Source organism: Schistocerca serialis, chromosome 3 (genome assembly GCF_023864345.2).
Source record: "Schistocerca serialis cubense isolate TAMUIC-IGC-003099 chromosome 3, iqSchSeri2.2, whole genome shotgun sequence".
NCBI classification, from domain to species: Eukaryota; Metazoa; Arthropoda; class Insecta; order Orthoptera; family Acrididae; genus Schistocerca; species Schistocerca serialis.
The window spans coordinates 423644581-423668364 of record NC_064640.1 but is presented as its reverse complement, the minus strand read 5'-3'; the positions used below and the strand labels follow the sequence as shown (position 1 = coordinate 423668364).

General features: G+C 36.7%; 1 protein-coding gene across 1 annotated transcript in view; it reads left to right on the top strand.

The window, feature by feature from the left end:
• The window catches only part of LOC126470304 (protein unc-79 homolog), an 857658-nt gene that overhangs the window by 529138 nt on the left and 304736 nt on the right, over positions 1-23784 (top strand). Inside the window, exon 34 of the mRNA XM_050098074.1 lies at positions 5471-5560. Coding sequence (XP_049954031.1) covers positions 5471-5560 — 90 coding nt within the window. The remainder of the gene's footprint in view (positions 1-5470; positions 5561-23784) is intronic.

Below are 23784 nucleotides of genomic sequence, written 5' to 3'. Positions count from 1 at the left end.
TGTATATAGATAACCACAGTGATCCTATCACACTTCCCTGGGGCACTTGTGATGATACCCTGGTCTCTGATGAATACTTACTGTTGAGGACACATACCGGCTTTTATTACTTAAGAAGTTTTCAAGCCACTCACATATCTGTGAACTTATTCCATAACCTTGCAGCTTTGGTAACAGCCTGCAATGGGGCATCATGTGAAATGCTTTCCAGGAATCTAGAAATATGGAATCTGTCTGTTTCCCTTCATCATTATTCACAGTATATCATGAGAGAAAAGGGCAAGCTGAGTTCTACATGAGTGATGCTTTCTAAAACATGAACATAAGCTTCTCAGTCTCAAGAAAATTTACTATATTTAAAGGGAGAATATGTTCAAGGATTCTGAAGCAAACTAAGTTAGGAATATTGGTCTGTAATTTTGCAGGTCCATTCTTTTACCCTTCTTATATACTGGAGTCACCTGTGCTATTTCCCAGTTGCTTGGGACTTTGTACTAGACAAGAGATGCATGATAAATGCAGGCTAGTTAAGCAGCTAATGGCGTAGAGTACTCTGGGGAAAATTAAATTGAGTTTCCATCTATACCTGGTGGCTTACTTACTTTCAAATCCCTCAGTTGTTTTTCTGCACCAGCGATGCTTATTACTATGTCATCCATATGGGAGTCTGTCCAGTGGTCAAATGATAGTATGTTTGTACAATTCTCCTGTGTGAATGATTTCTAGGATGTGAAATTTAAAAATTCAGCTTTCATTTGGAAATCTTCAACTGCCACACCAGACTGGTCAACAAGGGACTGAATGGAAGCCATAGACCAGCTTAGAAATTTTACATAAGACCAGAATTTCCTTGGGTTCTCTGCCAGATCTTTTGCTAAGGTGTGAGGGTGGTAGCTGTTGTACGTTTCACACATAGATCTTTTCATAGATGCACGAATCTCTACCAGCCTTCACTTGTCGTCATTTGTGCATTCCTTTTTTAACCGAGATTGCAACATCCTCTGCTTCCTCAGTATCCTCTGAACTTCATTATTAAACCATGTTGGGTCTTTTCCAGCCTTTATCCACTTACTAGGCATGTAACTCTCCAGACCATGATTTACAGTCTGCTTAAATTTTGCCCATCATTCCTCTACATCCTTCTTATAGGAACTAAGTGACGTCAATTCACTGTCTTAAGTGAGATGCTAACAACTGTTTATCTTCTCTATCTAACAGAAACCCTCTCCTGGCCTTCTTGATTGACTTATTAACTTTTGTAATTATAGTTGCTGTAATGACATCATGATCGTTAATCCTCATTTCCATACTGGCATTGTTGATGAGGTCTGACATGTTTGTACGTATAAGGTAAAAGATATTTCCATTGAATGTGGGCTGCCAATAGCTGCTCAAGACAGTTTTCAGAAAATGTGTTCAAAAGTGTTTCGCATGGTTGTCTGTCTGTACCCCCTGCTGTTGTACGTTTCACACATAGATCTTTTCATAGATGCACGAATCTCTACCAGCCTTCACTTGTCGTCATTTGTGCATTCCTTTTTTAACCGAGATTGCAACATCCTCTGCTTCCTCAGTATCCTCTGAACTTCATTATTAAACCATGTTGGGTCTTTTCCAGCCTTTATCCACTTACTAGGCATGTAACTCTCCAGACCATGATTTACAGTCTGCTTAAATTTTGCCCATCATTCCTCTACATCCTTCTTATAGGAACTAAGTGACGTCAATTCACTGTCTTAAGTGAGATGCTAACAACTGTTTATCTTCTCTATCTAACAGAAACCCTCTCCTGGCCTTCTTGATTGACTTATTAACTTTTGTAATTATAGTTGCTGTAATGACATCATGATCGTTAATCCTCATTTCCATACTGGCATTGTTGATGAGGTCTGACATGTTTGTGCGTATAAGGTAAAAGATATTTCCATTGAATGTGGGCTGCCAATAGCTGCTCAAGACAGTTTTCAGAAAATGTGTTCAAAAGTGTTTCGCATGGTTGTCTGTCTGTACCCCCTGCTGTTGTACGTTTCACACATAGATCTTTTCATAGATGCACGAATCTCTACCAGCCTTCACTTGTCGTCATTTGTGCATTCCTTTTTTAACCGAGATTGCAACATCCTCTGCTTCCTCAGTATCCTCTGAACTTCATTATTAAACCATGTTGGGTCTTTTCCAGCCTTTATCCACTTACTAGGCATGTAACTCTCCAGACCATGATTTACAGTCTGCTTAAATTTTGCCCATCATTCCTCTACATCCTTCTTATAGGAACTAAGTGACGTCAATTCACTGTCTTAAGTGAGATGCTAACAACTGTTTATCTTCTCTATCTAACAGAAACCCTCTCCTGGCCTTCTTGATTGACTTATTAACTTTTGTAATTATAGTTGCTATAATGACATCATGATCGTTAATCCTCATTTCCATACTGGCATTGTTGATGAGGTCTGACATGTTTGTACATATAAGGTAAAAGATATTTCCATTGAATGTGGGCTGCCAATAGCTGCTCAAGACAGTTTTCAGAAAATGTGTTCAAAAGTGTTTCGCATGGTTGTCTGTCTGTACCCCCTGCAATGAATCGATAGACATCCCAGTCTATACTCAGTAGGTTAAAGTCACCTCCAACTAGTATGCATGATCTGGGTATTTATGTGCTATTGACCATAGACTTCCTTTGAATGACTCTAGAACTGTCACAGTGGAATGTGGTGGCCGATAAAAAATCCAATGACTATCTTAATTTCAGCTTCACCTGTTATACATTACCAGATAATTTCAATGTCACATTAAATTTCTACCTCAATAGAGACAATGTTTTTGTCAACTGCAATGAACCCTCCCCCCCCCCCCCCCCCTGTATCCACTAATCTGTCTTTGTGATATATGTTCCATGACTCACTAAATACCTCAAAACTTTCCATTTCAAGTTTCAGCCATCTCTCAGTCCCCAGAATAATTTGAGTGTAAGAACTTTCCTGAAGAGCAGTAAATTTGTGGACTTTGATACAAATACTTTGACAGTTTACTGATTTATGAATTTATGATAGTTGAAGTGTCTTTTTTCTGAATGGTGTTTGACTTCCCTTCCTGCATATCGACTGCTAAGTGTTCATCAGAGCACCTCAGACTATCGCCTAAACTAAAAAACCCTCATTTTCACTCCACAAGTACCCTCCTACCCGAGTAGCTGCTTTCTTTTCATAGTGCACCCCTAACCTGTCAAGGGTAGTCCTATAAATCCCCAGACAATAACACAGGTCTAGCAATCTGCAGCCAAGATTAGTACAGAGTTGATGAAGCATTTGTTGAAAACCCTCCACTCAGCTCCAAACCACAGGACTCCAATTAAGTCTGGGAACAATGGTGCAAATTGTGAGCTCTACTTGCGCCCCGAGTGTGAGGCCATCAGTCTTAACCACCTCCACCAGCTGCCTGTATGAGATGAGGATGGCCTCAGAACCCATGCAACGACCATTGTTGGTGCCAACGAGAGCTACAACAAGCAGACGACTGCACCCTGCATGCTCAATAGCCACAGACAAGACTACCTCCACATTTCAGTTGAGGACCCTCGGCAGACATATCGAGTGCATGTTGGCTTTCTTTCCAGCCCCGATCACTATCTTTCTAAGAGGTTTCATTACATGTCTAATATGGGAGCTTCCAATAACTAGTAAACCTTTTCCCCTATGTGCCTGCTTATACCCTGCTGAATGTGTGGGCATCTGCCCATTCACAGGGTGAATGAGTGAGGCCCAGCAGCCAGGCTTCACACTGGGCCTCCAGCTCTAGAGACACAAACACATTACATGAGGGCGGATCGACCATGTTAGGTGCACAAGGAGATATCTCAGAAGCAGAGTCCATGGGCAAGACAAGTGACTCTTTAAGTGTCCCATCCAATGTGCCAGACTCTCCACCACCACAACACCCTGAGGCAGCAGTTTGAAGGTGACTGACCATAGCCAAAAGCACACTCAGCTGTTCGAAAACTGTGGCCAGATCCTCCTGCATCTGCGCACAGCATGCATACATCCAACCCGTCCTAGCAAGGCTATCAACAAAAATAATAAATTTTAGAAAATATAATGTAGTTGGGTGGATAAAAAATCTACTCAACAAGTGCCAGCAGGAGAAAACATTCATATGGTTAAGAAAATGTGCAAGCTTTCAGGGCAGTGGCTCCTTCTTCTCAGCAGAAGGGTTCACTGGAAAGAAGATGGCTGAGGGAAAATGATTTGTGACGCTAGGAAATTATAAAATGGTGAGAGTTTGGAAAAGTCACCCAGAACTCCGGATCAGGGAAGACTTACCATTTGGTCTGGTAAATCTCCCCTGACCTAGCATTCTGGGCAACCTTTCCAGACTCTCGCCATTTCATAAACCTTGTCAGTAACTTTCTTTCATTTCTCTTCCTTCCCCTTCAGCCCCTCAGCCAGAAGAAGGAGACACTAGCTTTGAAAACTTACACATTTTCTTAATCCTTATACATGTTTTCTCATGTTGCTGGTTGATAAGTAGATTTTTTATCTGTCCAGCTAAAAAACAAGACAAGCAACACTTCTAATTGCAAACAATCTATGTTTATATTTTCATTGATGTACCTATAAGTGGAATGGGCTTGGAATAAAATGATACCTTATGTTATAGCCTTGACCATACTGTGCACTATAGGCAACAGTTTTGGAACATAGATAGAGATAAATTACTTTCGTGTGAAGAAATGTTTATGCAACACAGGGGTTGACAAAATAACTTTTTTACAGCAGAATAACACTGGAATTGAAGATTTTACTGTACAATTATTGACATTCTCATTTTGTATATGATGCTCAATATAACTGAACATGTGCAGTATGTTGTTATACATTGTGAATTGGTGCTGCTATTCTGGAAGTATCATGATATCTTTATTATTTTCTAAGTTAATTACGAATACAATTGATCTCACTCACTTTGTTCTTATCTACAGACAATTGTTGTTTTCCTCAAATACATATCATGTGATTGATACTACTTTTTCATCGCAGGTATGTATTGTTTCAAAGAGAGGTCATGTGCTATCATTGTGAATTAGAAAAAGCTATAAACAACTGTGAATAAAAATATGTTGATTAATATTTTTATTTTTAATATAATTACTAATTTTTGAAAAATGTTGATCTACTGTACTGAATATACCTCAATTGCATTGTATTTATGTTATGTAGCTTATTAAGTGCTGAAAAGTTGAAGTAATTACTATGTCAAATCCTCACCCTTCAAATAATTAATAAGTATAAGTAAATGGCAGGTATGTTTAATTTACACATGTAGCTGTAGAGTTTGGTTAAAGATGCTTCATGTATTTGTTTGTCAGCGCATTGGACAGTGACCTTTAACTCATGACTTTGATGAGAATATGCTTTTGTGATTGTCTTTGGTTGTTTATTAGAATAGAATGGCATTGTTGTTTTGGTTGTAGTGCCAAAGAATGTGACTTCATCTTTGCAATCTGAAGATACGTATAGCTCTCCTGAGTCACCCTTGTCCAAGATGGATGTAATGACAGTTGGTAAGCATTGCCAACAAATAATATTACACCCATGTGTAATGGTATGATCATCAGCATGGCATTCACACTTTATGTTCATTTGTGTGGTGCATGCTAACAACAAAACCTGCCTTGCATATTTCCCTGCAGAAAGGAAAACAAACAATAAATTTTAATAATAACAGAGCAGCATCTCATAAAAGCGATATGGTTTCCAGTCTTCATTTCATAGTAGTAAATCTTTCTGCTGACTTTCATAGGTACTGTGAATTCTATATTAAAAGAGAGGAGGTGGATTTGAAGTGAATTACTACTTTATTATATTCATTTGTATTAGTGAATTTTTCCAATTTAATTAGTTAAAATCAGATAACTACTACAGAACCAGTCATATCTCATCTACATAAATGCAAAGCAAGTATTTACTGAAAGTTATACAACTATTAATTGGATTCAACATATCTGTGAAACATATAATTTCTTTATTACAGTTTTACATAAATACTATTATTTTCTATCATATTTTTTATGTAATATGCAAAAATGAATGAGGTGGACATTGATTTTAGCAATTCTGAAACTGGTTTTAAATTTTTGAAATTTAACATGCCTATGGCCAAGAACATAGTCGCTGACAGCCTGTGTAAATAACATGCAAAATAGTTGTCATACCTGTACTGAGAATGATAATCTGTCCCAGATATCTTGCACAAAACATTTTCCCCATTGACAGGAAAGGAGTACAAATTACTCTCATGTAAAAGAAGTCAAGTATTAAAAAAGAAAATGTCCACAATGCTGTTGTCAAAGGTAAACTTACAAATGTTGAAAATCTGAATTAGTAGATGCTTGAAGAAATCCTTGACTCCCTTTCTAATATCAGATTTCTTTCATACAGACTTTCAAATTACAGCCTGTCAATAAATTAGTTAAAGTCTACCCATTCCTAAAACTGATAAGATTTATGAATCTAAACTACTGACAAAACTTTTAATTCATATTCAGGTTCAGCCACAAAGTAACTGATTTATGCATATTGTGGTTTTTACTATATTTGCCTAGAATAAAGTTTCCTCTTTGAGTGAGTGTCAAAAAGAAAAATTAGAAATAAAGTTCGTAAACATATACGTGTGTTTACCTTTACTAAATGATCAACATGAATAAATTTCAAAGTGATATTTGTTTGTTTTACAAAATGAATAATTCATTTGCCAAAAGATAACACATGTAGGGGCTACTGGAAGAAAAATGGAGAAAGGAGAAGACATAACAAAGTACAGGGAAGAAATAGCTGACAACAATGAATAAAAGGCAAGTTCAAGAGGAGAAAATTATCTGCAAGACTAAATTACAGAGAAAAGAGAAAAAGAAACACCTGTGTAGTGGAAAATGCAAGCCATTCAATATTGAAAAAGAGATAGAAAAATGAAAATAATCCAATTATACACTACATAATTAATTGAGACCTAAAGGAATTACTGGGAAATTAGTGGGAATCAGCAATATATAGGTAGAAAGAAGTTTTGGAATAAGGAATAGCAAAATGACAAGAAGTCCTAAGCAAATGGTAGCTTTAAAATATAGAAGGAAATGTACAGAATCTTGATGTAATATGCAAAGAAATTATAGTGAACACTGTGTGAACTAAAAATGAAAATTCTTTGTGCAATGTTTTCAGGTCATATAATAGTTATCTGTTTGTGTAAAAAACTGGTAATATTATTAATGTTAATTCTCCTCCTGGCCAAATAAGATTATTAATGTTGTTTAATCATAATAAGCATTCCAGACATACTGATTAAATATTGAGTAAATTTCATGATCTAACATAATAGTGTTCTATGCATTCATTCTAACACATGCACATAAAATACACCAATACTTCAGGAATATAAGCTAACAGTCAAATCATTAAGGATCTAATGTGTCAAAGTTAACTGATATTTCAGGGACATGAAAATTTGATGGAGCAGTGGACAGCTGCATGCGGAGTGTAGATTCAAAGTTTCCAATAAAATGAACAATTATAACATGTTTTGTTCTTCATAAATGGGACTGCACATAAGCCTAAATTGATGTAGTGTTAAAACAGACTGTGTTGTTTTCTGGCACACAATAAATCAACCTCTGAAGTAAAAGGCATGTTTATGAAAATTTATTCAAATTTGGAATATTTCTGACGTTAGCTGCATTCGATATTACCAATTGCTGACACATCAAAATTTGTGCCAGACCAGTACTCAAAATGAGATTTCCCACTTGTCATGTTTGTTCATCTTAACCACATTGATTATCTGAGCATGCTTCCAGGACTGATGCAAACTTCCACTTGTCACGCTGTCTATGAACCCATCACTTGCAACTTTGTTTGGATTCCTGTGACAGAGAAACAGACATATCCAGCTTAGTATTATGATCATCATTTAGCTCATTGTGACTTGTAATACTTACAGTCAACAATGGCTAGAGAAACAAACACTGGTGATGATGAAACTTCCTGGCAGATTAAAACTGTGCGCTGGGCCGAGACTTGAACTCAGGACCTTTGCCTTTTGTGAGCATGTAGTGCACTTGCCCGTGAAAGGCAAAGGTCCCAAGTTCGAGTCTCAGCCCGGCACACAGTTTTAATATGCCAGGAAGTTTCTTATCAGTGCACACTCCACTGTAGAGTGAAAATCTCATTCTGGGACTGGTGATGATCTTGCAGCTGTACTAAATTTATGAAGTTAATAACCTTCCTGACATTAGCTGCATTATATATGAAGATATTACCTATACTATGTAATCAAAAGTATCCAGACACCTGGCTGAAAATGACTTACAAGTTTGTGGGGCTCTCCATCAGTAATGTTGGAATTCAATATCGCATTGGCCCACCCTTAGCCTTGATCACAGCTTCCACTCTCGCAGCCATACATTCAATCAGGTACTGGAAGGTTTCTTGGGGAATGGCAGTTCATACTACATGGAGTGCTGCACTGAGGAGAGGTACCAATGTCAGTCGATGAGGCCTGGCATGAACTCGGTGTTCCAAAACATCCCAAAGGTGCTCTGTAGGATTCAGGTCAGGACTCCGTGCAGGCGAGTCCATTACAGGGATGTTACTGTCATGTAACAACTCTGCCACAGGCCATGCATTATGAACAGAGCCTCGATCATGTTGAAAGATGCAATTGCCATCCCCGAATTATTGTTTAACAGTGGTAAGCAAGAAGGTGCTTAAAACATCAATGTAGGCCTGTGCTGTGATAGTGCTACATAAAACAACAAGGGGTTGAAGCCCCATCCATGAAAAACATGACCAGACCACAATGCCACCGCCTCCAAATTTTACTGATGGCACTACACACACTGGAAGATGACGTTCATCAGTCATTCACCATATCCAGACCCTGCCATTGGATCACTACATGGTGTACCATGATTTGTCAATCCACACAACATTTTTCCATCGTTCAATTGTCCAATGTTTATGCTGCTTACACCAAGCGAGGCATCATTTGGCATTTACTGGCGTGATGTGTGGCTTATGACCAGCTGCTCGACCATGAAATCCAAGTTTTCTCACCTCCCACTTAACTGTCATAGTAGTTGCAGTGGATCCTGATGCAGTTTGGAATTCCTGTGTGATGCTCTGGATAGATGCATGCCTATTACTCATTAAAACACTCTTCAACTGTCGGCAGTCTCTGTTAGTCAACAGATGATGTCAGCCTGTACGCTTTTGAGCTGTACATGTCCCTTCACGTTTCCACTTTACTATTGCATCAGAAACAGTGGACCTAGGAATGTTTAGGAGTGTGAAAATCTTGCATACAGACGTATGACACAACTGACACCCTATGACTTGACCACATTCGAAGTCCATGACATCCACGGAGCACCCCATTCTGCTGTCTTATGATGTCCAATGAGTACTGAGGTCACTGATGTGCAGTACCTTGCAGTAAGTGTCAGCACAATGCACCTAATATGAAAAATGTATGTTTTAGGATGTGTCCGGATACTTTTGATCACACAGTGTGCCTATTGATGACACATGAAAATTTCTGCCAGACCACGACTCAAACATGGATTTGTCACTTGTTTCACTGCTGGAAACATGTTCAGATAGCTGAAGTGGTTAAGGCGACTGACTGTGACAAGTAGGAAAATGGAGTTTGAGTACTGGTCTGGCACAAATTTTCATGTGTCACCAACAGGAAAGAACTTCATACCTAATGCAGTTAATGTCAGAAAGGTTCTGCAATTGCGAATAAATGTTGTAAATTTGGTACAGCTGATAGATCATCACCGATGTCTGTTACTTCAAACATTGTTAAAAATAAGTATTACAAGTGTTAACTAGCAAGATTACAATTATAACATTAATGTTGAATTCGATTTGCTCCTTGAAACCCTGTGGCAGGTATGCAAGTAGAGTTGTGTGTGATGGATTTGTAGATAGCATGACAAATGGAAGTTGTGTCAGTCCTGGAAGCATGCTTGGATAGCTGAGGTGGTTAAGGTAACTGCTCGTGACAAGCGGAAATCCAGGATTGAGTCATGGTATGGTAGAAATTTTCATGTGTCACCAGCAGGTCTTTGTATTTAATGTAGCTAATGTAAGAAAGGTTCAGAAATTGTGAATTTCATAAACCTAGTACAAATGCAAGATCATCACCAATGTCTGTTTCTTCAGAAATTGTTAAAAACAGAAGGTATGTATCACAGATGTATTGCTGTATACTACCTTCTTTGCTAAAACATGATTAACTGTGAACTAAGAACTGTGTCAGAACATTCACGGTGGTCTCTCCCACTATTGTTTCGTAAACACTTTGAAACTGTGCTCCATGTCCATATGGAGCCAGATGGAGATAGTCAGGCAAAAGACTGAGGATATTATAATTAGGTGTGAATATGGCCTTTAATTCATGTAAAAAGTAAATTGAATCACAGTGGCTACTTCCAGCTATGTGACAACAAAATTTTATGCCATTTTCCATTGCTTCTATGAAAACAGTAATATTACAGACCTTTCTTCCTAGACGACAGTTCTGACATCTGCTGTAATAAAAAGGTAACTCATCAGTAGGAGGAATATTCAGGAACAATTAGTGAGATATATTTTTAAAATATGGAAAATAAAAGAATTTGTTTATAATTTTCATAATGTGATTTAACTATTGGAATAGGTGTTTCCTCAGTTTATTTGAAGTTATGCAGTGCTAAATGTATTGTGAATAGCATCGTACACACATCAAAAAAAGTTTTGCATCATCCCTGTTCCAAGAACTCCTGAAGATATACTTTGACTGTGGAGCTTGTATCACAGACACAGTTTCTTTGACTGTTCAGAGATGTCACTAAAACTGCCCAAAGATGTAAACAATCATGCATGAGCAGTGCCTATTAGGCGGAGGGGGTCCGACAGCCAATCTGTTCCAGTCATTCCACCAGAAAGGAAGTACGCGGCTCATGTTGTCTGTAATTCAACCACGCCTAGTCTGTTGGTATCATGGTTTGATTGCATCCACATTTTTACTTTGTGCCAGGAAGGGCTCTCAACAAGGGACATGTCCAGGCATCTCGGACTGAACCAAAGCAATATTGTGCGGACATGGAGAAATACAGAGAGACAGGAACTGTCAATGACATGCATCACTTAGGCCACCCAAGGGCTACTACTGCAGTGGCTGACCACTACATATTGATTATGGCTTGGAGGAACCCTGACAGCAACGCCACTATGTTGAATAACGCTTTTTGTGAAGGCACAGGACGTCATGTTACGGCACAAACTGTGCACAGTAGGCTGCATGATGCGCAACTTCACTCCCAATGTCAATGGTGAGATTCATCTTTGCAACAACAACACCATGCAGTGCAGTACAGATGGGCCCAAAAACATGCTGAATGGACTGCTCAGGTTTGGCATCACGTTCTCTTCACCAATGAGTGTCGCACATGTCTTCAATGAGACAATCATCAGAGACAAGTTTGGAGTCAACCCAGTCAGGCCGAATGCCTTAAACACACTGTCCAGTAGGTGTAGCAAGGTGGAGGTTCCATGCTGGTTTGGGGTGGCATTATGTGGGGCCGATGTACACTGCTGGTGGTCATGGAAGGTGCCATAATGGCTACACGATACATGAATGCCATCCTCCGACCGATAGTGCAACCATATTGGCACCATACTGGCGAGGTATTCGTCTTCATGGACAACAATTCACATCCCCATCATGCACATCTTGTGAATTACTTCCTTCAGGATAACAACATCACTCGACTAGAGTGGCTAGCATGTTCTCCAGACATGAAACCTATCAAACATGCCAGGGTGGATGGGAAAGGGCTGTTTATGGACTATGTGACCCACCAACCTTTCTGAAGGATCTATGCTGAATCGCCATTGATGAATGGGACAATCTGGACCGACAGTGCCTTGATGAACTTGTGGACAGTATGCCATGAAGAATACAGACATGCATCAATGCAAGAGGACGTGCTAGGTATTAGAGGTACCAGTGTGTATTGCAATCTGGACTGCCACTTTGGAAGGTCTCACTGTATGGTGGTACAACATGGATGTGTGGTTTTATGAGCTATAAAAAGAGCAGAAATGATGTTTATGTTGATCTCTATTACAATTTTCTGTACAGGTTCTGGAACTCTCGGAACCAAGGTGATGCAAAACTTTTTTTGATGTGTTTATAATAAACATCTACTTATGTGTTAAGAAACATATTGTAATTAAATTTCATAGAGAATATGTCTAGAAGAGGATCAGTTGTGACCAAGAGTGATGAATAGTTTAATGCATTCTATCTCTCTCAATTACTGGACATTCCACATGTGGATGTCACCAATGAAAAGTAAGGAAGTGGGAAGCCACACACAAATGATGTACAACTTCAATACAGAATTCTGAATTATTTCATTAAATGAGCCTGGCTCTGTATTTAGAACAAAAACATTACCAAATTTCATGTCCATCAATAAATCTTTCAGAATCCTACAAGCAGTGAATAAAATAAAATCAGTTAATGTTTGTTAATAATGATCTATCTGATCAAAAAACAAAATCATATGTCTAGTTTGTCATTTATGTAGCTATAAAATTATTACAGAAGACAGAAAAGAGATACAGGAAATAGTAAACAAGTATAAACAAAAATTAATTCATAACATTAATATTGGTATGGTAGATAAGGCACTAGCATAATTCTGTCTGAACTATTATCTTTCTGTACTTTTATTTTCTTTAGTCTCTTTCAACCACTGATATTCAAAGCAATCTGCAAAGTACTTCCTCAAAATTAGGTCTCATTGTCAAAAAAATACATTTATTAGTATGATTTCTGTAAAAAAAAGCTAGGTTTCTTCCAAAATCTACTGTCAGCAATGTTTTGTATTGAACTTCTATCTTTCTACTGCAGTTACTTCATCTTCACCTAGCTTACTTTTTCTAATGTAGTCTCAGCTAATTGACATTGATAATCTAAATATTTTTTCCACTTTCAGTATTTCCATTTCTGTATTCTAAACAGCCCAACATGCAGCCTGCATATTTGATATGGACCACATCTGCTTTTTGTTCTTGTAATTTAGCCTCTATGAAGCGTTCATTATTGAAAAAGTAACTATGAAAGAATCGAAATAAAACTACTGTAAAAGAGAAAAAAATGAAATGAAATGCCGTTTGGCTATGGTGGGTGGGGGTGGGGTGGGGGGGGAGGTAGGGTCGTGTTATATGAAATTAATTTTTCTAATACCCCACATAGGTAGTACTGCAAACATATTGGTGGTCAGTATTAAGCAAACAGCTCAATTAGTACACTCATCAAAAACAATGAACCTTAAAAATGATTTTTGTAAAAATGATTTTGAATGGCATCACAGAGAGCATATTGGGTTTCATTTATCTGGTCACTCTGTAACTGGAATGAAGATCAAAAAGATGAGAAACTAGAAAATACAACTTTCAACACTTTACTGTTGTATCTATCACTGGTTAGGAGGTGCATTCTAATTTATGTCCAATGGGTCCCCAAAGCTTGAACCTGATAACATGAAACCAAAGATGGCATGTATATTGCATTTGGAATAGGTATGGGTGATATTAGAAATACAGTGTTTTGGATACTCATCATAGTGGTAAGATCTATTTCCAGTTATTTCAAGAAGTAAACAACAATTTCTCAATAATGTGAGGAAAATTGCTTGATGCATGATTTTGGTTATAGATAATCATATTGAAGGAATCAGTTGTACAACTTTCTCAGTGTGTTAAACAGTAAATTGTGCATTAATGTCATAACCTGCTTTGAACGAAACCTAACTACAAGAGGTATTCTCAATATAAATCAAATTCCTATGCATGGTACTGTATTTTCTTATACTTTGATACATTGGAAATTACATCGAGAGAATACCTCATCATCTGCATGACCATTTATATTCACAGATGTAAATCAAACACTAGCTGCATATTCTACGTTGTTTGATTTATGAAATTGATGTTAAAGTGATGTACTGCTCTCCATAATACTAGTATGTATTCTTTTAATGCTGTCAGTGCATTACATCTTTCCATCATATGGTATTTATGATTAGTTCTATTTTTTGGTGTTTATTTGATTGTTTACCTATTACCTTTCAGTGAGTGCATGTTTAGCAAGTAGGATTAATTTCTGGTATGATATAAAACATATAATGCACTTTTCAGGATCCATATGTTACTTCTCCACACTGTGCCCTTTCCCTGCAGTTTAATTATGTGGGTTTCATTTAACTTTTTTAGCTATTTATCTCTCTAGTACATGTTTGTTTCTGAACTAATCTTTTAGCTGCTAAAATACAAGAAAATATTTTTACAAGGCAAAATATGCATGGTCTGTTTCAGTGTTCATAATTGATTGTATTTTCAGTATGTAGTGACTCTAGTTTCTAAGTTTACACTTTAATGACTCAATTTTTCCATATGTTTTCACATCTCGTCACTCACCAAATAACCCACACAACCTGTAGTTAAATAGTATGTAATTTAAACAGAAATTAATCAAAGGTGAAATCAACATCTGTGATGAAGTACCTTAGTCTGGAACTAAGATCATATAAACCTATACTAAGCGAAATTGCCAAAATAATTCTCTTCATGATGATCCTCCTGGACTGTTTATAAGTCTGTCAGTACAGATTTCACAATATGAGAATTTGATTAATGTTCTGTTAATGCTACTCTCTACAGCATAGAGGCATCCAATGAAGGCCAACAGTTACTATAAACAGAACTTTTAAATAAAAACCATATTTTCTGAAGTCAGTTAAAAATGATTTTCACTACTCTATCAGTTGTCATATCAATGACATGTATTGGTATTAGGAACCCATGCACCCACACACAAACACACACACACTCACACACACACACACACACACACACACACACACACACACACACACACACACACACGTTTTCATACTCATGTCACATGAAAATGTATACATACAGTCTGAGGAGGTGTGGAGATGAGTGTGTAATTCTTCATGTGGATCTAAAACTAAAGGAGACCCTCTAATGCAGTCACTCAGTATAAAGGTAAACTCAATACAGTCTACATATCTGTTTCCTTTTAATTGACTAAATCAAACATAATTTTAAAAAGAAAATAAATAGAATGATATTTGGTTGCGAGTTGTCCATATGTGTGTCAAATCTGAGGAAAACACGTCTAAATTACAGATCACTATAAAATAATGTTTCTGAAATTTTGTAGAAGATCATACATAATTATGATAAAAGGCTCATACCTAAATACAGTTTTTCATCCACTGTGTTACAGTCTTCCACTTACTCTCAAAACAGAGAGGTTGTTTCCTAAATATTCTTTTAAAATGCTGATTGACTCCTGAAATATTTATATCTGTCTCAGTAGCACTTCAGTACAAAATAATTCAGTTAATATTGTTCTAGATATTATTTTATACACTTCACAACTTTCATTACTATGTACACATGTTTTATATACATACACACATTTTGAACATTGCAGCAAATGCAACATATATTTACATCACAATATAATTTATGTCAAACTGTTTTGTTTTGTATGTTGTTTAGCTGACTTTCTTGATGGTGATTCAAATAAAACCAAATAATTTTCCTATTTTGCGATAAAAAGACATGGTATTTATGAAATGGGAAAGCTAGTTCTGATTATCTGTCTCAGAACTAAAGCAATTTTTTTGGAGACTTACGAATGTTTCTCATCACTATAAGACCTTTAATGTATTTCTCAGTTTTTAGTCTGGCTTTTGAGTTCTCACTGGCAATTCCAATATTAAAAAAGGATTTAAGTTGGTAGTATGTAAAAGTGCTGAGGCTTGATCCCATTTTTTTTATTTACCAACCAAATTACTTAGCTGACAGAAAAGGAAATGTATGATATTTCTAAACAAATGGATTTTATCTCATTCTCCATGTTATTCGAACTCTGCTGTTTATAATTTAATGCTGATTATCAGCCTGCAAAAAAATCTGTCAAATATTAGTTTTAAACATCTCAAGAAAGCCTTGTAGTTATCAGTGCAAAAATATAGCTTGTAATCAAAGCAACAGTGGCTAAATTACTCAGTGACAAGTGTCTGAGTAACAAATCTATTGTTCCTCACAGAATGCACTATGACTAAATCTCATATGGATTGTTTCAACACATCCATATGTTTAGGATTATATTTAGAAACATTCGGAATAATTCTTGCAGGCCCTATGAGCCAGGTGGAATGCTAATGATCACTGGAAAGTTTTTCATGACATATCAGTATTTACTTGAAGATTATTCATTTTTCTGGTATATTTTACTTCTTTGTAAAAAATTACTTAAATGGATATAACTGAATGGATAAAATTTTCAAAAGGGATGAGCATTAGCCAATAGGTAATAGGATGGCAATGAGGTTTGAGGTATATCTAGGAACATGGTTACTAAAAGTAGATGCAAGAAAAGTTTCATAAATGGATGTGTGGAAAGCACAAATAATACTTTTGCAATAAGCAGAAGCTGCTGTGTTGTGTAAAGATTAGGAGTGAGAAGAGAGGTTTAAGACTGATACAGTTGTGGAGTAGCTATTAAGAGTAGTCTATGTTAGATTGAGTAATATGCTCTGCACTTGGTGGTCAGTTTTCTCTGTGAGCTCATTTTGGGAGTGATCATTCATACTGATGGATAAATGATTTGTGGTAAAACCCATATAAGAACCTGCAAAGCAAATGTGGTAGGCTAGACCCATGGCATGGATCCTTTCATAGATGACTCTGTTACAAAGTGAAATGGTGTTGACATTGTCAAGGATGTTGCACCCTCATATGGAATGATGTTAATGGGGCACCTACTTCACACTCCTTGATAACATCTTTTTGATTTGGAGCCAGTAACAAAATACTTTGTCCTTGTTCATCCATAACCATCCACCCTATCTATTTTCTTTTGCTCTGTGAGCCATCCTCCCAGATACAAATATTCACTTGTCTCATCACTGTGTAATAACCTTTATCCATATTAAAGTCAGTAATATATCAACTTCGAAAGCTGCAATCCGTTCCACACTAAAAATCTTCAGTGTACGGTCTTGTCACCCTGCAGATGGCACATTGGCACTGACGAACAATTTCTCTCCCCATTCTGTAGGCAGTGTCCAGATATTGACTGAAAGGTGAAACAGGTTTATAAACAAACAGGTGTATTCAGATCATTAGTTTATGACTTTGAAAGTTCTCTATAAATTTGTTACTGTAATGGCAAAGTGACATAGACTTCAAGATTGGTTATTGAATTAAGAATAACAGTTATTGAATAAGAATTATACGTTTATTGACAGTTTTTTGCATGATTTATCTGTGATGAAAGAATTTTTGGACCACTTTTCATAATTTAATGTTTGCTTGAGTTAACATTATACAGTTTGGTATGGTGCGTGTGAGAGAGAGAGACTGCTCAAATCACACCTTATATTAGAGTGTTTCAATATTGCAAAATGTCCTATTAAATCATACAGTGATCAGGATACTATATTTGGCATTGCTCTAGCACATGAGAATTCGTTACGTTAATACAGTAATTCAATAACTTTTGGGCATCAGTGTTTTATGAAAATTGTTTGGTGCCTTAGTGTAATAATTTTTCCAAAACTATAGCAGACTGAGAGCTTTGTTTGTTGTATTGACACTACGACAACACCACAGTTTTTGTTTTACTGATTCATAACATACCAAAGGAATTTTTACAGTTTATATATCTCTTCCTGCAACAAAGACACATGTGAGTTAACAAACTGGGCCACCTTGAAGTGTACTGATTGCCTCTAGAGTGCTGCTTGTGATGTTTTTGTACTTTTATGTAACTTATAAAATAAATTTATATTAATCCAAAATGTCTCGTATGATATGTTGCATTCATTTCTACAAATAGTACCAGATTTGGTGGTTCCATGATTTTAAAGCCACTGAAACATGTATGGGCCTGAGTACAAGTTACCAAAATAAAATTTTTGTTTTTATTTTTTGTCAATGAAGTAAATTGTTTGAAAGAATCATACTTTTAACCAAAAGGCTTCCATCAGTGAAAACCCTTTTAATATGGATAACATTCAGTGTGGAATTAAAAACTTTAGCAACAATATTCTTAATTTTGAATGATGTTTCTCCGCCTGGACTGATAGGGTCATCACTGAAGTGACACATTCTTATAACTTTATATCATAACTTATGTTTCACACAACCCACAAGGTGAAAAACACCAGTGTAGCAATCAGGTTCCTCAAATCCTATATATTTTCTCTCTGATAACAGAAAACATACAGATTGTTACAGATTTGCATGGTGCATAACTGAAACTTAATTGTTTTAATTTACTTCAAATGTCTTTTGGTCTTGTATACGAAATATGAAAGATGCCTTCATCCACTTGACGCTGAGTAGGGAACTCAAATCATAAAATACATCATTCCATTTGTGTAGCCATGGATAACAAAGAGAAACGTACTCTAACACAGTTGTTGAAGAAAAGCTTTAAAAATAAAGAGATGATCAAAAACATCAAAATAGACTCTTTCAGCAAACATCTGTTTAATTCATCCAACCAGCACATTTAATTCCAGTTCTGACACTATACAGGGTGGTCCATTGATAGTGACCGGGCCAAATATCTCATGAAATAAGCATCAAATGAAAAAACTACAAAGAACAAAATTCATCTAGCTTGAAGAGGGAAACCAGGTGGCGCTATGGTTGGCCCTCTAGATGGCACTGCCATAGGTCAAATGGATATCAACTGCATATTTTTAAATAGGAACCCCCCCAAGAAATATGAATATTTTAGTTGGACCTCTTTTTTCGCTTTGTGATAGATGGCGTTGTAATAGTCACAAATGTATAAGTACATGGTATCATGAAACATTCTGCCAGTGCGGATGGTATATGCTTCTTGATACATTACTCGTGTTAAAATGGACCATTTACCAACTGTGGAAAAGGTCGACATCATGTTGCTGTATGGCTATTGTGATCAAAATGCCCAACGGGGGCTATGTATGCTGCTCGATATCCTGGACGACATCATCCAAGTGACCGGACCATTTGCCGGACAGTTACATTATTTAAGGAAACAGGAAGTGTTCAGCAATATGTGAAACATCAACCATGACCTGCAACAAATGATGATGCCCAAGTAGGTGTTTTAGCTACTGTTGCGGCTAATCTGCTCATCAGTAGCTGACAAATTGTGTGAGAATCAGGAATCTCAAAAACATCGGTGTTAAGAATGCTACATCAACATCAATTGCACCCGTACCATGTTTCTATGCACCAAGAATTGCATGGTGATGACTTTGAATCTCGTGTACAGTTCTGCCACTGGATACAAAGAAATTATGGGACAATGGCAGATTTTTTGCACACATTCTATTTAGTGGCGAAATATCATTCACCAACAGTGGTATCGTAAACCGGCATAGTATGCAGCATTGGGCAATGGAAAATCCACAATGGCTGTGATAAGTGGAACATCAGTGACCTTGGCGGGTTAGTGTATGGTGCAGCATTATGGGAGGAAGGATAATTGGCCCCCATTTTATCGATGGCAATCTAAATGGTGCAATGTATTCTGATTTCCTATGTAATGTTCTACCGATGTTACTACAAGATGTTTCACTGCCTGACAGAATGGCGATGTACTTCCAACATGATGGATGTCCGGCACATGGCTCGTGTGCAGTTGAAGCAGTATTGAGTAGCATATTTCATGACAGGTGGATTGGTCATCGAAGCACCATACCATGGCTCGCTCGTTCACCGGATCTGACGTCCCCAGATTTCTTTCTGTGGGGAAGTTGAAGGATATTTGCTATCATGATCCACTGACAATGCCTGGCAACATGTGTCAGCACATTGTCAATACATGTGCGAACATTACGGAAGGCGAACTACTCGCTGTTGAGAGGAATGCCCTTACACGTATTGCCAAATGCATTGAGTTTGATGGACATCATTTTGAACATTTATTGCATTAATGTGGTATTTATTGGTAATCATGCTGTAACAGCATGCATTCTCAGAAATGATAAGTTCACAAAGGTATATGTATCACATTGGAACAACTGCAATAAAATGTTCAAATGTACCTGCGTTCTGTATTTTAATTAAAAGAAAAATACTTGTTACCAACTGTTCATCTAAAATTGTGAGCCATATGTTTGTGACTATTACAGCACCATCTATCACAAAGCGAAAAAAGTGGTCCAACTAAAACATTCATATTTCTTTACCTACTACACAAATATGTTATTAAAAAGTGGGGGTTCCTATTCAAAAAAACACGGTTGATATCTATTTGACCTATGGCAGTGCCATCTAACAGACCAAGCATAGTGCCATCTGGTTTCCCCCTTCAGGCTAGACAAGTTTTGTTCTTTGTAGTTTTTTAATTTGATGCTTATTTCGTGAGATATTTGGCCCGGTCACTATCAATTAACCACCCCGTATATATGCTGCAATATGTTATAATAGAAATGAGTAACTACAAAAGCAGCCATTTCATATATCAGCTCTGCTGCAGTTAGGTCACAGCTTTCAATAAAGGCACAGCCACTATCTAATCAGCCACCCACAGAAATAAGCTTTGCCAAACTGTGCATTCTTCATGAAGTAGAGTGAAAGTGAACCTACAATATTGCATCAAGTAACACCTCATTTTAATTCTGTATTCTGTTTTGATTCATTGTAATAAAGTGCAATATGATGTCATAAATTGTCTTGTGATACGGTTATTTATACTGAATTAAATGTAGCATGTAAACTTGATTTATTGAACATGAAGTTCCATGAAGCACCACAAGTCTCAATAGAATTGCTGACTGGTGAGTTGTGGGTATACTCAACTTGATGCAAATTCATACTGCATACTTAAAACCCTTCCTGCAGTGGGCATGTGTGATGGATAAATCAATTGTGATCCTGAAACATTTCTTCATTGTTTGGGAAATGTTCACTGGCCTCTAGAAGAATGTGATTGCAGAAATTGAAACTTTTCACATTTTTCATTGCAACATTCCTTGACATAACTCTTCAGGCTTTCCCGGTGATCTAATGACATCTTGGGTTGTCAGGTGTTCTGCCAGATATCAGCATCGTACTTGCACGATATTTCAATCACGTAGCTCGTGGCCTTCATCAGGTGCGACCTGAGACTGTCTCAGGTTGCACCTGATGAAGGCCACAAGCTATGTGACCAAAATATCGTGCAAGTATGACACTGATATCCGGCAGAACACCCGACAACCCAAGATGTCATTCCTTGACATGTTCTGTGAACAAGACATTGTCACAAATACAAGCTTACCTGTAATGAAACCTTAAGTAAAAATTATTAACTATTAATTCCTGAGAGCTATGTCACAAAATAAATGTAAGCAGCAACCAACAGTTTCTGACAGCTGAATAATATAAACAAATGTTTCAGAAGAACATGAAACATAATTTAATAACACCAAAATTACTGGATAGCATTCTTGCTTGGCAGTGTATGGAGTATAATGTAATTTGCTTAATTTTTGGTAATCAGTGTGTGTGTATCATTTTTATTTTCTCAAACATGACACATGATTAAATTTGGAAAACTCACATCATGCAAAACAAAATGAACACACAGTCACAGAAATCATAAATCATTGATAAGTGTCCAGCACTCAGCTTTACAGGTGCTGCAGTAAGCAGAGAGATCTGCAACATACTCAGAAGGTGATTATAAGACTGCAAATGAGCAGAAGTTCAACAAAAGTTGTCACTCAATTTGAAAGAAAAACCCTGCAAAGGTCCTATAGAGTTATCAATCATGTTCTAGTCACGTATGAAGTAGATCATTCAGCAAGAGCATTTATGCTGTTGAGTTTTGATGAAACTGACTCTTAAGTAAAGAACACTATTTCAAATCCTAATTTACTGAATACTTGCTCTGGTGAAGACCATATTATGTTTCTTCCATTCAGGAATTAGAGAGATGTAAATTTAGAAAGTGTAGCATCATCCCTGCATGTAATAAAATCACCTAAAACCAATCAATAAAAGCTATGTAAGCAGCTGATGTTGATGTTGTGTCAGTTTCTACAGTGAATTTGCAGCACAGCAGGCCTCATTTCTGTCCATCATTTACAGCAAATTATTCAAGCTGAAAGCTGTATTACATGATTAGAAACAGATTTACTTTCTCCAATTCTCAAGAAAAGTATTAGAACTAATTTGCTGATCTACAAAGCTACAGAAAAAGAAATCATCACAAGTTGTGTAGAATTATTTATCATGGTTTCTATGATAATTTTCCTTGGGTGTAACTCGTTCCTGTCTTTGAAGTTAGCATGGATTGCAGAAACAAAAATTAGTGAAAATTAACTAATTCTATTTATTCATAAGATTCATCCTGCTTGCAAGTTTCTTGCCTTTTTTAAGATTTTTGAAACAGTTGGAGACAATTTGATTGTTTGTTCTGCCTTGTTACTGAATTAATGGCTCCCTGTTGTATAGAACCCACAAAACATTGGGCATGCCTTATACATGCGTAATAGGATAACTGGTAATGGCAAAGTATATAAGTGAATTATTCAACTATGTCAGCAGCTCTTTTAATAGTCTTTGTAGCTAATGATGTTATTTATAAAGGATTTCATTTTTGTAATAACTTTTGCAACATTTGCGAAATATTGGTTTTCATATTGTGACTGGACAATTTCTTTCATCAAAAGGAAATGTAAAGTAATGCACATTAGTACATGAAAGTTGCTTGTATAAATGGTGTTTCAGTAATAATTAATAGGAAATATCATTTATATCATTCAAATACCTGTACATGATAACATTGTGTTATTTAAAGCTGAATTATCATGTGGCTCTTAGAGTGAGAATAGCAAATGTGGTTCATTGTTACATTTATGAGGGGATGTAGCTCTCTGTCAAGCAAAAAGTCTACAAGACAATTATTGTCATCCATCCTCAAGCATTTTTGATGGACCCATATTGGCCATCAATGTCTGAAGGAACTGAAAAAGCTTGGACAGGAGCTGCACATTATTTGATGGATTTATTTTGCCATTAAAAGTATATTGTAGTGGTGTAAAGTGAACACCAATGAGTTTCTTCACTAGAAAGGCACCAAACAACAACTGCAAAGACCACTGCAGCAAAAGTAAAGTTTAGGACTTGTTCAAGCATTCATTCTCCCTGCATAGCAAGTGTAATTGAAATATGAAGGGAAATCTGCATAGTTTTAATGTTGGAGTTGATTTATTATTTTTATCTTGCAGAGCTGTCTACCATAGAAGTCTCCTTCTGTTCTCTTCACATCAGTGGCCGTTATGTATTCAGTCTTTTCAACATTCATTTGGACTGTATGATTGAAGTTGTCCATATCTCAAACTTCACTGCTCTTATTATACATCCACATCTTATTCAGACTATTCACAGCTACAGATTACTCCATTTCCACTACTAAAAGAAATGGAGAAGGTTAAACGAAGGCCACTACTTGTCTCTCATGTCATCAGTTAGTGATAAAATATATTCTAAATTTTTGTGATTAAGTATTCTTTCCTTGGCATTTGTCCTACCACAACAGATTATTCTGATTTTACTGCCTGATCCCCTCCTTGTTGCCATGATTATGAGTTACCCTAAAGGAGAAAAATCTTTTGTAACAACTATTTGTAAATTGTGTGAA